The sequence below is a fragment of the Acanthochromis polyacanthus genome, chromosome 5, assembly GCF_021347895.1.
Source record: "Acanthochromis polyacanthus isolate Apoly-LR-REF ecotype Palm Island chromosome 5, KAUST_Apoly_ChrSc, whole genome shotgun sequence".
Classification (NCBI taxonomy): Eukaryota; Metazoa; Chordata; class Actinopteri; family Pomacentridae; genus Acanthochromis; species Acanthochromis polyacanthus.
Genome location: NC_067117.1, coordinates 12986662 through 13003476, shown reverse-complemented (window position 1 = coordinate 13003476; position 16815 = coordinate 12986662). Strand labels below are relative to the sequence as shown.

Here is a 16815-nt window from a genome sequence, read left to right as displayed (position 1 = left end):
TCTAATTTACCTTTCAAAATCACTTTTATTTTCTTGCCTCACTATAAATAAGATCTGAGTTTAGGTAAAGAATGAATAGAACTGAACTGAATAGAATGAACGATCCACTTGTCAATAACAGGACATGGTTATAGTGGCATGTTGTACAGTGGCATTGTGCTGCTGCTTGGCAAAGAAAGGTGAATACTTGCTGATCATACAACTCAAGGTCAAGCAGCACATGATTGTTGCAGGTGTTGACGTATTTAGCAGCAGGGTCGGCCCTGAAGCACAGTGCCTTAGTCTGTACTCTATGTTCTACATACTGTTGTTGACAAAATCTGCCTTTCTGCCAAGCATCTTAGTACTTAAAGGTAAAGAGCGTGTCAGAATTAACCTGTGAACCTGCGTACTTCTGTTTATCCATGGTGAGGACGACAAGTGAAAGCAGTGGAATGTTTCTCTACTGTTTACATAACCTGACATTTGTGCACTAACAGGCTTTGTCATTGTGTTTAACAGTGGTGTTCCCTGGGTGTGTAAAAGTGTATTCAAATGTACTTAAGCAAAATCAGTGATATAGAACAATGAAAGAAAGCTAAAAATAAAAAACACTGGTGGATAAACAAAGCTATTCAAATCCTTCACTAGCTATGTCACAATGTTGAAAAAATACTGGTTCTGCTCCATTTGCTGCTTATTCACCAGTTGGTAATCTTAATCCTGAAACTACAGACTACAGGAAAACAGGGTGAAACACAGCGGGGTAAATGTGTAATTCTTTAAAAGAACTGAAAACTTCAGTGACTCACGGTCGCTCTTACACTGAACACAGTAAATAAACTGTTCATCTGTGATGCAACAAAGTGACTCCTCCACATCGTTTTACAAAGAACAGTGTTTGTTTCTTTACTTCAGTCTGAACATATTTCCTAGGAGGCCAACATGGTTCAGTGTTTGGTTCAACATTATGCGGTCAGACCAGTCGAGCTGCTGTGCGAGGCGTGCAGGGATATTCATTTCATTGCATTATTAGTGTGGGTCAAAGGTATGGGCACACTTATGAGAGGAGGTGATAAACTTGTTTGTCAAGGCACAGTTTACTGAGGACTGCAAATGGCGGAGTCTTTGCTTTATCCATATTAAAAGGAAAAGAATTTGACAAACTGTTGCCCGTAAACCTGCTATGAAGTGGTAAAATACAGCTCTGTGAGGCGATGCTTTAACTCAGCGTTCAAAATGAAGCCTTGTTTTGATTTAAAAGCAGTTGTGGACTTTGATACTTGTTGTTCGGGTTGGTTGCTCTGTAATGAGGAATTCAGGGCAGGGAGACTGCATGCATTCTCCCTGCGTGTGAGCGAGATGTGAGATAGACACACAAAGAGAGAGAGAGAGAGAGAGAGAGAGAGAAAGCGGGGGAGAGAGGGAGGAAGGAGGGAGGGACGTTTTGTGAGTCAGGACAGTGACGTACAATGTGGTGCAATTTTCACATGAATCAAGCACTTGAAGGCTACTTTGTCAAGGTGTGGAGCTGAATATTGAAAGGAAACACACTTCGCAGTGGATTACTAACCACAGTAAGTAGCCATATTTCTGTGTGATTACTTGCTTAATTTGATATAAGTTCTGATATTACATTAACATACTCCTATATTATCTTATGTCGTAGAAACATTTGCATGTTTAATGCTTGAATGTGATTTAAGAAGAGACTATCTCAGTTAACACAGGGTACCTTTAAAGAGATTTGTGAACTTGACATACAACCAAGTTAGAAACTGTTGGATGTAGTTTGTATTAAGTTCATTTTTCTTCAAGGTAAAGACAAAAATAATTATAATTATGTCTCTTGTTCACCAGGCCTCAAACAAATGTGAAACCCAGCAAACTTCCTCGGCTCTGCTCTCACAGTTGGTCCCAGTTCACCGACCTTCACTCAAGACTAGAATTCCCGTAAAGATAACATCAACAGTTAATCTTCAACCCAAGATATGATGGGGAGAAGGATAATCTACTTGCATGACAAGGTTTTCGTGTTGCTCCCGATGAAAGATATGAGAAGAAAAATGCTGTAGGACTTCTACGGTGTCTTGAAGCAAAATGTTTCTTCCTGGATGGTCCATCTGGTGCATTTTATTGACTCTACGCTTGACAGCATGTGTTTTGGAGACTTCTGAATATGACAGCCATGAAGTTATTTGCTCACAGGTATAGTTAACAGCTTGAAGGAGATATTTCCTGTGCTGTAGTACATCAGATGCAGCTTTTGTTGAAAGATTACACTTTTAATTTCCTTTTTGCAGTTGGTGTAGCCCGTTCTGACATTTTAATTTCCTTTTTGACAGATTGAGTGTAATATTCTCACATATTTAATTAAAAGCAGACAGTCAGTTATGGGCACAAGCCACCTTGTCACAATGTAGGAGTGTTGTATGGACAGTATTCCTGTACAGTCCCAGACACATTCAGTAAAATATAAAATAATCCTCCCTCTCAATTTTTGCCTTCTTTAAGGGACTCTCTGAATGCACCATGAGAGATGAGATGTTTCTTACAGAAGCGGAGAACACGGTGGATGTTCTGGACCTAAAGCCAAATTTCAAGCTCTGCTGTAAGAACACAACAACGTGCACATTATGTCTGGAGATAGACACAGAGCTCTACATCAAGCCAGAGAAAACTACAGAAGATGAAGGTTACTCTGGGTCTGACGAGGAGGATTACAGCGAGGAGATGAGGAGTCCAAAAGGTATATTAAATCCAGGAATCAATCCATAGTTTCACTTAACTTCAGCACAGTATGAAAGTCAACTGGTAGAAGTATTTACTTGCTTGTATAGCAGCCACCAGAGCAAACAACAACTCTACTCTTCCTCTGTCTTCTGTCAAATTACACATTGCAATGCCAGTAGAAGCAGAGGCTGATTTGAAAGCCATCCAAGTTTTGACTGAAAGCTGTTGAAGTGTGTTTAGGGCTGCTCACCATTACACGTCAGTACTGGAAGACTGAATGAGCAAACACTGGCTGTGCGGTAAAAAGGATTAATGTATAATAACCAGCAATTAGTTGCATTTGTGTGAACGGTTGCTGTATTTTTCCCATGTCAACATTCTGGCAAAAGCACAACACCCATGTAGCTTAAAGGTCATACTGGAAATAAGACACTTGGCTTTACTTCCATCAGTCAACTCACTGTAATGGATTCAAACACAGGGGCAGAAATGAAAACCACCCGCTGTCTAGAAGACAGAAGAATCAGTCACAGCCAAAATGGATCCTATACTTACAAAAAATGATTGACAGCACAGAGTAAATTCAGCAGTTAATGGGATAAAATATAGAAAACTACTGGTATTGCGGTTCAAGTGAGGGTTTGGAGGGGAGATGATGAGTTTTAAGTGCTTTTCTGATTGACTTTCTTTGCTGTTTCAGTTCATACTCAGTCATACCTCTGCTGTGCTTTCTGTGTTGCAACAGCGTCAGTGACAGTGTGTTACTATACAGCCGCTACCATGCCTATATGCAAGAAGGTGGAGTTTGCGGTTAATCATGCAGCTCTTACTCAGCAAAACTTGGCAAAGGTACTGTGGATTCCTGTACTGCCTTTAGGAATGTACTGCGTGCTCACTTCCAGGCACCTCTTCTTATGAACTCTGTACATGTTTCTCTAGGTGTCGTTCGTGATCACTAAGCCTGAAGGGTTTCACTTTGGCAATCAGGTGTTTGTTTATCCCTCTAAATCAATACTTCCAAGGTGTGAAGCTGTTGCTCCATCTCTAGAGGAAGGTAAGGCTTTTTTTGTTTGTTTGTTTAAACTGCAAAGTTCATATTGAACACATAACTGCACGTATGCTGGTAACAGTGACACATATCCCTGTTTGTTTTCAGTGTGCTCCCAGCAGCTGAGGAGACGTGTACCAAAGTGTCTCGGTAAATAACAACAACATTAGTTTACTTTGTGCCATTTGGTATTCGTCTTCAGGGGAATGAACATTGTTTTCTTTTTCTGTTTTCAGTGCCCACCGTCACGACTGTCATAAACCAAGAGATGAACCAGGTGAAGCTGCAGTTTGAGGGCAGGAAAACAACCCTTCCCTCTGTGTGTGTCCAGTACGAGCAGGATGGAATCTGCCAGGTTAGTGCAATTAAAGCTAAAATCTGATGGCAGTTAAAGTTTGTTACAGGTAGTCAAATGTAAGTATTTATGTTTTTTACCTAAATAAGAGACGCACAACCAGACTAAATGCTGTATGTATTTTTAGTAAAGTGTACTTACGTATCATGAGTGAAAGGACTGTTTGTGCAGAATGCTCTTGTTGGAATGTTATTCGCTGCATTGTTACTTAAAGATATACACAATCGAACATTATCTGCCGCAGAGGTGGACCTGATCTCGACATAAGTCATTTGGGTAGTGTAAAGGAATAATTCAAGATTTTCAGGAAATGTGCTTTCAGACAATTAGACAAGATGACAACACTACTTTTATATACATGCAAGGTGAAACAATCCACCTGCCAGCATCTCAGAAGAACACTAATTATCATATCATGTTAGCTTACACTGAGCAAAAATGAATTGTTTAATGGACTATTTTCAGTTTGGATCAATTCCCAGGTAGCCTGCAACTATCTGATAGGTTGTTACCTTCAGATCACTGAACAAAACTATATGCGTAGCATGCAAATGATCTTCTTTTCTGACTCAGAGAAAAGGTTTTAAATCTCATTGCTATTGTAAAATGTAGCTACTTGTTTACAACTGGTGACAAATTCTCAGCCGTTGTAGTCATGTATTATCGAGTCAGGTGTGATGGTAAATGACAACAATCAGACAATGTGACTAGTACAACTTTTGACCAGTGACTGTGCAGCTTTATTCGAGTGACTCAATGCCACAGATGACAACAGATAGACTTGAACAGGTGGTTGTCATGCTGGATGCTGCATGTTAGTCTAGGTTCTAGTCAGGCGCCTGACTGTACACAACTCCACCGATTGTGGTCAAAGAGTTTGTTTCAGATGCCACGGTACGACAAACACACACATGATGCTCTGGATGGACATGTTCAACAAGCCAATATTGACAACCTCATTAGTCTAGGAGTTGCAAATGTGTGACTCATTAGTTGTGATTTCTGGTCTATGATCCAACTGTCTATCTGTGCATTAGCATCTCCAGTGTAGTGCGTACTTAGTTCTTTGATGACTTTCATCGTGTCACAGAGGCACCATGTGCTGGAACATATAATCAAAGAATGGTTAGAACTGAGTAAAACAGCACATGATGCACATATATTTTTGATCAGTATGTTTTCCAAAATGTCAAACTTTTGTCGATATCAGTGTGTTGTGTTTTATGAGTTAGTGACATGTTGTAGTGCATAAAATCCATATTTGCAAAGCAACTGTTGTACAAATGTATTAAAACCTCCCAATAAGTTTCTCTGAAATGTTGTGATGGGGAAAATGAAGATCCTTCAGTAAACAAAAAACCCTAAAATAAGTAGTAAATATTTGTCACTCTTTCTCTCATTAAAGCTATGATGTGTTGCTTTACAGAGCTGGAACACGACGACCATCCCTCTGTACTCTGTGGCCCCCTGCCTGTGTCTCCAGGTACCATCACTTAGACATCATGATGACCTCTGACCCAGTGTCTTTTACAGACTCATATGACTGACTGGTTTGAGTTTTTATGTGCTGTAGGTTTGGGATGAGGATGACCAGAGGTCTGCTCGCTCTGTACACTGTCCCTTCAACAACACAGGTGACAATTATTACAGTCTCTATTGTTAAATTGCCATCATTTCTTTCCTGTTCAGATTACAGGATTAAGGATGGAGGGGCTGGGGATGCGTGCTTTAACTCTAATATGAAGTTATCATTTGCTTTGTGTCTGTTCCAGATTTTCAACATATCTTCCAAAAGAACCCACGGCAAAATGTGTCTGTGTCTGTGATTTTACGTGAGGTACGCAGCTTGGGCACGATGCTGTTTTGGAACCTGTCTGCCCCCTGCAGGCTGCAGGGTGACGTGTGGGTTTGTTACGGAGGAAACAGCTGCAGGCAGAAAAATACAGTCAGTCAACAGCAGATAAATGGCACATGGAGACAAAACAGCAAAGGACACTGGGTATGAATAACTTTTTCAGTCTGTTTGTTTCTGTGTTGGTTTAAGCCCTGTAACATTCAAATTTGCCTTTTTATTACCCCATTAATACCTAAAGTTGAGAAAAATCCTCTTAATCTGCACCATCTGACGCTACATACTAAATCACCTTTATCTAGCTCATAATCAAAGAGACTGAATGTTTGCACTGCGGGAAAGATGTTTTTTTTTTTTTTTTTTTGCCAGAATCATTATATAAAACTGTATTATTCCAGATGTCCTGTGCATCATTTTTCACATATTCCCCCAAAGTTCAGCTTGAGAGTGTTACCTTTGGAAGAAGTAGTTCTGCAGATGACAGCAGTTTCTGGTTGTACAGCCTGTTTCACAATTACAGTTACAATTTAATATCCTTTACTGGCTTAAATATCAAATTAACAATATTGCCAAAGCAGCAAACATGGTGTACTATAAAAATAATTGAAAAAAAACACATGTATTCTTGTGAAGTTAAAACTGTTGTAAGTGATAATCGAATGACATTCCTGATTGCGTCTCTTAGGAGAATGCAGGAGTGTTTGAAAACATCGAACCACAGCGTTCCCCATGTGTGATGGTAAAGTAGTCACAATCCTCTTCCTGTCATATGCATTATAGATAATCACATATTTAGCTGCTGAAGTTCAACAACTCCTTTGTGTTTATTTATTCTTACAGGTGAAAATAAAGGGAATGGAACATGAGATGGGTCCATTCTGTCCTAAAGACAGTAAGTCTAAAACATTTTATAATTACAGAAGCTGATACTGTTTGCTGAGTGATTTATTACTCATCATATATTTACTCCAGTATTTTCTAAAGGGGAATTTGTTTTGTGCTATTTGCAGCTGGCAGGGAGCACTGGAGTCTCCTTGTTGTCGGTGTTGTGCTGCTGGTTTGCTTGACTGTGCTCATGTTTTATTTCCTTCATGACTTTGTCAAGAGTAAGTTTGGGTTTTTTTTTTTTTGCATTTTTTTCTTTCTCTGCATGAAATGTGTTAGATAAAATCATGAAAGCACAAATATCTCCAAATCATGGAACATACAGAGAAGCATTAATTTCTCTGCTGTGCCGTTTGTGAACAGTTCATGATAAAATATGCATTGCCCATTTCTTCAGGCATTTCCTACTAGGCTCATTTCATTCCCCACAAAGACCAAATCTTGTTTACTGTAGAAATTGTTCATTATATATGCATGTCCTCAGGGTCACATTTGCCTCGTTCAGTGAGAGGAATCAATTATTTGTGGAACTGAAAAACCTTGTGTTGAACCTGATAGTCCCTCTGGTATATTTACACTTTCTGACTTTGTGACTTCCACAGAATGGGTGTGGAGCTGGCGTCATGGTGGATTTGTGAAACGTGAGTTTTGTCTACTCTTTCTAAAAATGAAAGTCACAAAACAGTACCATGGAGACACCTCTAACACCAGTTCCTTGTTTTGCCTCTTTACAGTTGGCAGAAAAGGCCATGTGGTGCTGCTGAGCCCCCCGGACGTGGATGATGGTGTGTCAGAGTCAGTACGTCAGCTGTGGTCCCTCCTCTGCGACCAGGGCTTCAGTGTGTCTGTGGACATGTGGAGCAGGAAGGAGCAGTGTTCTCTGGGGCCTCTGCCATGGCTGCACTCACAGCTTCTAAAGATCAACAGCCTGGGCGGTCGAGCTTTGCTGGTTTTGAACTGCAAAGCTTTGGAGAGAACAGAGGAATGGACCCACTCGAGTAAAGATGCCATGGAGACGAAGGGGGAAGAGAAGCTTCCAGCACACCAAAGATCTCCTTACCATGACATGTTCACGGCCTCCCTGTTCCTCATTCAAGCGGACAAGCAGCTGGGCAAAGCTGGTGAACGATTTGTTCTGGTGAAATTTGACTCTCACACCAAACAGACTCACAGCAGTGACAGGAGTCTTCCAGAGCTCCTTCAGGGTTTGCCTCTGTTCCAGTTCCCCTCTCAGACTCAGTCCCTCCTGGCTGAACTAACTGTGGTACCAGCTGAGAGGACGTCAGGTGAAAAGACCTGGACGACGTGATAGTGGGACACATCAGATGGACGAACTCTGTAGCAAAGACTGAAAAGGAGCCAAACCAGCAGATATAATCTATATGTAAATATCCTGAACTTGAGACATTTGAATCACCTATAAATGTCATGATGAACATTATTGTTGCTCCGTGTGCATGAAGAGCATGTTCACCTGAGACTGTGAAGCTCAAGTTTTCAAAAATGATAATAATAACGTTTGTCTGTTTATAAGATGCAAAATAACTGCCAGAAGCAGCTGGGTATTGCAATTTTTGGCATCCATTACTAAACAAGGAATTTATTTTGGAGCATTTCCAGCCACAGAAATGAGTATTTACTGCTGCAGGAAATAAACAACCCACAGTGACTGTTTTCATTGCAATGAAGGAACAACAGTGTGATTTATTGATGCCAGGCTGACTACAGCATAGGAATGTGGTTCAACAATAACAAACTGCATCCGCCTTTCACAGCACAGATTATGATGGATTCATTGTTTGTTTTGGTCCTTTCATGATATTTGTTGACCATAAGATAAATATAGAAAATATCATTGTGAATGAATTAAATATGACATTATTTCTACTTCAACTCCAGCTGACTAATTATAACATTGCACTCCAAGTCCTCATCTGGCTATAAATAAACTTTCCGGCTTGTGATTGGCTGTGTGTCAGTGAAAGACGGTGGCTCCTATTGGCTCAACATGATGTCAGTTTAAATACACACTGAGGCGCTTGTTGAGTTTATCGTTTCAGCCCGAAGGGGCGGTGCTATCAGATTAACACACTCTCCGCTCGCTCGGGATGTTTCAGGCTGAAACCAAACACCTGCAAATGTGTCAAGTGCGTTTCGGCTGAATTCACTGCCATTAAACTTCACAGGACTCGGTTCAGTTCACATTCAGGCAGCACAGAGGTAAAGAAAAAGAAAAAAACACTCAGATTTTTTTTTTTATCGTGAGAGCCGCTTTAATGCTTGTTGTGTTGACTGCTGTGGAGTCAGTCGTAGTTGAAGTTGGTTTTTCAGTGAGAAACCTGAACCCTCAAAGGAGGTGACAACCGCTCACACTGAGTCAGCAGCATGTTGAAGCTCGGCAGAGGAACTGCTTCTAATGAAACACACAGACTCTTAAATTATGTCAAAATAACCATGGCATGATTAATAAGTTATGTGTGAAAATGAAAATAAGTTATACGTATTGTTACATTTTAGAATACAATACTAGGCCGTATTTTATTGTTTGTATTTTGTGAGTTTTATATTGCATCAATTTTCGCAGTCAAGTAATTAATAGAATAAAATGTAAAACGTTATTATCTGAAATAGACGGTCCCAACCTCAATATTTAAATGTGTGAGGTGAATTTAAAACAGCAATTGTTTTTTTTTTTTGTTTGTTTTTTTTGTACGGGAAAGCACTTCATTTCCGCAGCTGTTGCTTTCAATGTGCTATATGAATAACTGTGACTTGACTTGAAACAAGATGAAGTTGTATATAAAAGCATTAAACTGAGATATAAAAAAAATGTTTTTTAAAAGTAGTAGAGTAGCTACTTCAACACTTAAACAAATGTGAGTAAGCCGATACCAAGATATTCAGCTGTTTGTCAAGTTTAAAGTTCCTCACTGGTCATTTATTAAGCTCCTACAACTTCATCTCTTTGTATCAAAGTTGCAGATTTAGAAGTTTAGAAAATATGACAAAACTAAAAGATTCCTCACAGGTGAAATTTACATCTTAAATGAGGTAGATGTCTTCTATTTGAGTGAGAAAAAACTTCCTTCCCTAAAGTTTCTCAGATGGCTTCCTATGTCGTCCTGCCTCTCTCTCCACTCACCTGTTCATCACTTACTGCAGCTGGAGCACACCAGCTCACCTACAACACTACACAAACACTGTGCTGCTGCTCTACCCTATGCAAAGTTGTTTACTTTGGAATAACTCAGATATACTAGGTAGAAGAAAATGATGGAGACTGTTCCATCCTGCAAGCCGAGAGGGTTAGCTCCTCGGGTTTGTTTCATATTAAACCCTGGATGTCAGAATCTGTGTGTATGGGTAGTGGGAAGTGGCAAAAATTTTACCAAGATCAACTCAAAACAGCCAAGAAAATTTATCCACAGCCCCAACAAATGAACTTCAGAAATGAGCAGAAAAATCTTAAAAACAGTGTTCTTGAATCTGACAGAGTCTGATGCAGAAAGGTTTCAGTTGTTACATGGCAGCAGCTGGCAGATCAGACCATGAGTTAGTCCCCTGACTGAGCTGACTACTCGTCTCTGTTTTTCTGCACTTTGGGGCCTCCTCCTATAGCCGGGACTGCCTTCTTTTTTTCTTTTGAGATTATACACTTGGGCTGGAAGTGAGGGTGTCAAACAGGTTGTCTCCGCCCTTCAGCTCAGACATGCTCTATCTATCTATCTATCTATCTATCTATCTATCTATCTATCTATCTATCTATCTATCTATCTATCTATCTATCTATGTTATCGTGACTTAGCTTCTTTTCTGATTTCCATTGTTTCTTGCCCTGCCTCAGTTATATTTTCTAGAGCTATTTTAGTATTTCCAGTAATACAGATTTCAGTCACACTGACTTATTTCAAGTTGTTTTGTTGATCCAGTGACGGTAGTCAGGTGGTGACATAGTATTTACTGAGGTTCTAAGGTGGAAATGCTCACATATGTTGAGAAAAAACACACCATATGGACATGTTGAAGTAAAAGTAAAGAGTAAAACCTAAAAAAAGATTTTTACTCGAGGCAGTCTTTGACAGATTCACTAAACTATATTTTTGGATAGTCCCAATGGTAAAGCTTTTTTTCTTGTCCCTTGTGTACTTCATTTGCCAGCAGCCTGTGCTCTGTTCTTTATAACCCTCATTTCCAAGCATCCTTGAAGAAAGACAAGATCTTCAGAAGGAGACCTACGGCTTTATCTTCTGGACAGATGGGAGTGAAGAGGCTTCATGGAAGTCTGCTGCTACTGGCTGTGTGGCTGTGGAGCGTGTTGGTAGCTCAGGTGCACAGCTGTCCAGATGCCTGCAGGAAGTGTTCAGGGCCAGAAAATGACCAATGTGAGGAATGCAGAGCTGGATGGACACTCCATAAAAACACCTGTGTAGGTACTGTGTGCAAATCTGTGTGTTAGAGTCATGAAATCATCTCATAGATATGCATGTATGACACAAGACAGCAAATGTATATGTGTTTTGGTCTGTTTTAGATATCGATGAGTGTGGCACTGAGCTGGGTAACTGTTTGCCAAACAGTTACTGCTTTAACACAGAAGGATCCTTTGAGTGCAGAGGTCAGTGCACTACAGTTGGTGTAAAAATCACATTATGAGATGTAAAAAAAATATATAGACATGTTAGCTTTGCAACTTTAGTCTTAAAGAGAATAAATATTGACTAAAGCATGTTTCTGAAGGGAGGGGGACTTCAAAAATTCAATGTTCTCATGTATTCCTGTTTTATTTTATTTCCGCCCACAGAATTTGTAGCTGTTTGAGAATGCAGTGCTATCTGTACATGAAAACAATAAATGCCTCCTCTTTGCTCAGGCTGTGATGCGGCCTGTGTGGGCTGTATGGGTAGTGGACCGACTCGCTGCAGAAAATGTGCCTCAGGGTACAGACTGGCAGGGTCCAAGTGTTTGGGTAAATACTAATAAGAGGTTGTTTTGAAGCCAGTATCTACAAGAGTTCAGTGGGATTTAATCTCATGCCTTTCTTTTCTTCAGATATAGATGAATGCAGTGACCGCGTACTTGCCTGCCATGGTCTGGATGAAATTTGTACCAACACAGAAGGTTCGTTCCGCTGTGACTGCGCTGAAGGATTCATCCGCAAAGAAGGAGTTTGCGTGAGGAAGCAGCAGCCTGGTGAGTGACTTCTAATTCTGATCAAGCACGCTGAAATACACAAACACACAAACTTACTCTTCTGTTCTTCTCTCGTCTATCTTGGCTGCAGTCGTCCAGGAGAAAGGTCTGTTTGAGGATATCCAGGATGAGGAGGTGGAGGTGCTGCAGCAGATGTTTTTCGGGGTTGTGCTTTGTGCTCTGGCCACACTTGCAGCCAAAGGAGATATGGTCTATACGTCTGTGTTCATGGGAGCAGTGGCAGCCATGGCGGGTTACTGGCTTTCTGACAGAGGAGACCGTTTGATTGACAGCTTCCTGAAGGGACGCTAAAGCTCCAAAATATGAGAAAAAGGACAGTTCTTATGTGCCAGGGCATGCACCACTGCTCAGCAAGCTCAGACAAAGCAGGTGAGTCTTCCAGTGCAGTCATATGTATACTGACAGTCAATAGAAACTTTGAGGTGGAAATGTACACAGAATTCTACATGTAGGGGGGTTGTAATTATTCATTGTGGATTTACTGATGATCTAGTGCCCTGGTAGTTGAGATAATGATGAGTTGTCATTTTGTCATGATTCATTGCACATGGGTTGGTCACTTTGCAAAAGTGAACCAAATACACACCAAGCAATACTCAGTGAGTATCTGCACAATTTGAGAATGGGTTTTGAAGGCCTATATGAAGGCCCAAAAAAGGCCACCATTGTTAGTCCAGTGAACAGCATCATGCCGCGTCTATCACATGAACAACGTCTCCGGGCACTGGGTATGGTGGAGGCCGGTTTGAGCTACAGTGATGTAGCCAGGCGTATGGGCTGTTCCCAAGCCACAATCAGAAGCCTGGTCCAAAACATGCGCCGATGGATTGCTGCCTGCATCGAAGCAAATGGAGGCCATACTCGGTATTGACTGTTGTGACTTTGTGTTTGGCAGGTGCTGTTTTCTTTTGTGAAATTCTTTATTTTGAAATCATCTTGAAACTTTAGATTTTTGTTTATGTATGCCAATATGCTAAACAAATGATTCATATGAAGAAAATCCAGTTTCGGGCTTCAAAATAAAAATTATGTTGAAAAATATGGTCTCAAAGTTTTTAATGACTGTCAGTGTATTTTGGACAATATATGTTGTTTAAAAAAGACTTGGTTGCTGCAGCTTTTTATCATTATTACACAAGCTAAAGTTAGAGGCAGGATAAAATAGCTTTTAATAACTGTGTTTGATTGTGCTTGCTTTTTGGGAATGATGTACATTTGCAAACTAAATGCCTCGAAAGTGAGAAAACAACCATATGTTCAAAATCTTGAAAGCAGACAGAAGAAATTCAAGATAAGATAAGCTAAAATAAACTTTATTGATCCCACAGTGGGGAAAGTTCACTGTTACATCATCTCCAAAGGAGAAAAAAAAAGTATAAAGGCAGTACAAGAAGAGAGAGGACCTCTTTCTGCTGTAGCTACTACACATACTGCCCTAGTTGAGGTTTTAGGAGGAATATTCCTTTTAACCAGCCCCTCAGGTCTCTTTGAGGATTTTGGATGGAATACTCGGGTAAACTAGCCTAGCCGCGCTAGACAACCCACGGCAACAAATTTAATTCTCTGCCAGGGTGGGTCTTGTTACCCTCCATAAGGCTCGAGGTTGGATGCTCCTAAAACTGACCGACGAATCACCATGAAGTGTAGAGTCAGAAGGCGGGCGTAACTAAGTGACGACAGAGGCGCGACGATTCTGACAGAAACAACCAGAAACAACCATAGAAACAAGGATAGACAAGAAGATGGCTGCGCACAATAAACAGTTATCTTTTGATTCGACTTTGTCCACAGCCCTTAAAGATTTGAAGCTAAAATTCAACTTGAAAGATAAACAAAGGATAAGATAAGAAAGATAAATAAGGCTTCACCGAACTACCACATCCTCTGATTTCCGGCGCTCTATGAACTACATCAGCCTATTTGTTGCGCTGATTGGTTGTATACCTACCCAATTGCTGCAGAGTGATTTGAAAGACAACCTTTTAGCCCGCCTCCCTCCCTGTCGAGAGTTCCTAGACCCTTGCGTTTTCAGACCTGGGTCTAGCGCGGCTACGCTACGGTTAAACCAACATTTTAGGTGCATGTCCAGGGATTTTTGGTGGAATATTCCTTTTATGAGGACCTCGTAGGTGGAATACTTCCTGAAACCAACCTTGTAGGGCACCATTAAAAGATTTAAGGTGGAATATTCATTTAAACCAAACTAAATTTCATGTTTTGATCATTATCAAGTGAGAAACCTCAATCCAGACTCCTCATAATGACGTTTGAGATTTATGCTGCTGTTATTTGTTTAGTCCAGACTAAATGACAGAAATCCACAACTGTAATTTTATTTCAGGACTCAATTATTAAATGCCAAAACAATCCATGTGACTCTAAAAACTCAACAGCTTTACAAACTCTAAGATTAAACTCTCCACAAGGATCCAAAATAAGTTGGACTTCTACATGAGAGCTTCAATTATTCTTCATCAACTTCCTGAAAAGTTTGGACAATAAAAAAGACAAAAACTAATATTTTCAGCTGAACTAAAGACAGACTTTGTGATTTTTCTGCTCACATGTTGTGTTGTTGTAAACTTACTCTTTCAAATAAGTAGCCTCCTAACCCCCTTGAAACCAGCGTTTGTCCTGTTTTTGTGTTGCTGCTCGGCAACCCCAGACAGCTGGTTGTTATGTTTTTTGAGCAACACACCATACTATGACATTTTTACAGTGAAGGTTCTACTATGGAACCAGTTTGATATGTTCAGGGGTTTCTTTGTGTAAAAACTCAGAGATTTCAGGTATCAGAAGGTGGTTTTCAACTTTCTTTGTTAACTTTCTGCTTCAACTTTAAACTAAATTTACTTCACTAAGCCAGCCCTCTGGACTTCCAGTAAGCTGTGTTCCTATTGACTGTCCAGGTGGCTGATTGGTGTTATCAGGAACACCTGAGCAGCTCAGTCTCTTCCTGCTTTATGTCTGCAGTCAAACATTTCCTCTGCTTCTCTTCACTGAACCTTGTCTCCGTTGCTTTAGTTTGTTCTTTAGGTGTCGGCTTGCAGCTTCCAGTAGTGAAATTGTCTTTAATGTGTTTCTTGGTGTGTTTTAGGGCTTTGTACTGAATAGGTGTCTTGGTAAATGTGGTTATTTAGCCACAGTTAGCACATGGTGCTAATGTGTGCAGTGATTAGTGGATTTGGTGCAGCTGAGCTGTGTCTTTGTCTTGGCTGTAGTGAGTCTTTAGAGGTTTTTGGTCAGACACATTCTGTGTTCTTGTTTGTGAACCAACGTTGGTTGTCCAGAAGGTAAGAGTTCCTGTCCTGATTCTCTGTTTAAAGAGGTTCTCTGGTAGGCTGCAGGAGACTTTAGTGTTTGTGTTGTGCTAGTTTGGTTTTTGTATAGTTTCATTTGGACGACTATCTTGAGGCTCCTCCATGTGGTTTAGTGAGGTTTTCTGGAACAGTTCTACAAAGCAACCTGCAGCAGAAGAGACTTTGAGAGTTTTTAGGAAGTTCTAGAGACCAGACTTTAGAGCAGCACAAACATTTGTCAACAGTTTGAGCAGGAGAAGGTGAGCTTCAGAGTAGAAATGAGAAGGAAACCTTCTTGACCCGTGTGGTGAGGTCCTGTACCAAGAGTTTGAGCAGGTTGTGAAGAGTCTGTAGTTCTTTGGTCTGAAAGCACAAGAGTCGACTCATGAAAGGAGAAAACGGGAGATATTGTTGGTTCTTCTGTCGATCTGCAGTTTCCAGTTTCTTTAGAATGAATATCAAGTTTCTATTAAATGATTTACTGTGTGAGCCCAAGAAGACTTCAATAAACTCCCATCTGCTGGACACAACATATATTACCATGTTAAATCTTTTTTTTTTTTTTTAATATATTTTTGAGTTTTAATCATAGGTTTTTGTCTTTGCTTGTTTAATTTTGTCATCTGTGTGAAAAATGCTAAACAAATAAAGTTGAATTGATAAACTGAATAACTGACTAACTCATGATTGTGACAACAGAAGTATTTTCATTGTGATTTAAGGGTTTCTTTGTTTTTAAGGTTGGGGTTAAAATCTTGATAAGATTAAAAAATAAACTACATTTAAAAATCAGTTAAATCAAAGGAAAAAACATTTAATACAATGAAACTTCTAAAAAGGAAACTAAACATTAAATACAATTAAATTATATTAAACACAAAATACTTAATTAGATAATTAAACAGAAGATACAAAACATGTAATTCTGAAATTAAACATTTTTTCAACAATATTAAAGATGAAGTATTCTAGATAATTAAACATTTAAAAAATACAATGAAACAAGAATATGAAACATTTAATTAGATTATTAAACCTTTAAAAAGACAAAACATTTAATTAAAAAATTAAATGTTTAATTATAAAATTAATTCTTAAAGACAAAAATTTAAATAGGAATTAAACAGAAAATACAATGAAGCATTTAAAAAGAAAATTAAACATTAAAAGGAGGTAGATCATTTAAAAAGAAAAACCTGAACAAAGACTTAACCGAAAAATTAAACATTGGGAAAGAAAAGGACATTTTTCAAACAAGCCGATAAAACATTTGAAAAAACAACAATTAAACATTAAAAAGATAAAACATTTCAGAATCAAATCAGACATTAGAAAAGAATAAAAGGTGAGAAAAGAGCAAAAACATATAAGACGAATCAAACTAAAGACAAAACATTTGAAAAGACACCAGTTAAACTTTAGAAGATCAAATTAAACAAAAGAGACAAAAAAT

General features: G+C 39.4%; 2 protein-coding genes across 3 annotated transcripts; both read left to right on the top strand.

Moving 5' to 3' along the window:
* The first annotated feature begins 120 nt into the window (after positions 1 to 120).
* On the top strand, positions 121 to 8745 carry LOC110955257 (interleukin-17 receptor C-like). The gene is made up of 15 exons (XM_022200179.2): positions 121 to 1556; positions 1840 to 2187; positions 2494 to 2728; positions 3458 to 3561; positions 3652 to 3766; positions 3869 to 3910; positions 3997 to 4115; positions 5542 to 5598; positions 5689 to 5749; positions 5888 to 6114; positions 6653 to 6706; positions 6808 to 6859; positions 6978 to 7073; positions 7455 to 7493; positions 7587 to 8745. Exons 2-15 carry the CDS (start codon positions 2080 to 2082, stop codon positions 8159 to 8161), a joined length of 1884 nt encoding a protein of 627 aa, XP_022055871.2. The 5' UTR covers positions 121 to 1556; positions 1840 to 2079; the 3' UTR covers positions 8162 to 8745.
* A 209-nt stretch (positions 8746 to 8954) lies between these two features.
* Positions 8955 to 15995, top strand: LOC110955258 (protein disulfide isomerase Creld1). 2 transcript variants are annotated; one of them, XM_051948439.1, is made up of 6 exons: positions 8955 to 9072; positions 11049 to 11282; positions 11384 to 11467; positions 11723 to 11818; positions 11902 to 12042; positions 12134 to 15995. In XM_051948439.1, exons 2-6 carry the CDS (start codon positions 11108 to 11110, stop codon positions 12352 to 12354), a joined length of 717 nt encoding a protein of 238 aa, XP_051804399.1. In that variant the 5' UTR covers positions 8955 to 9072; positions 11049 to 11107; the 3' UTR covers positions 12355 to 15995. The 2 variants fall into 2 exon arrangements, with proteins under 2 accessions (XP_051804399.1, XP_022055872.2); XM_022200180.2 differs by having other exon boundaries at positions 8955 to 11282.
* Positions 15996 to 16815: the final 820 nt, after the last annotated feature.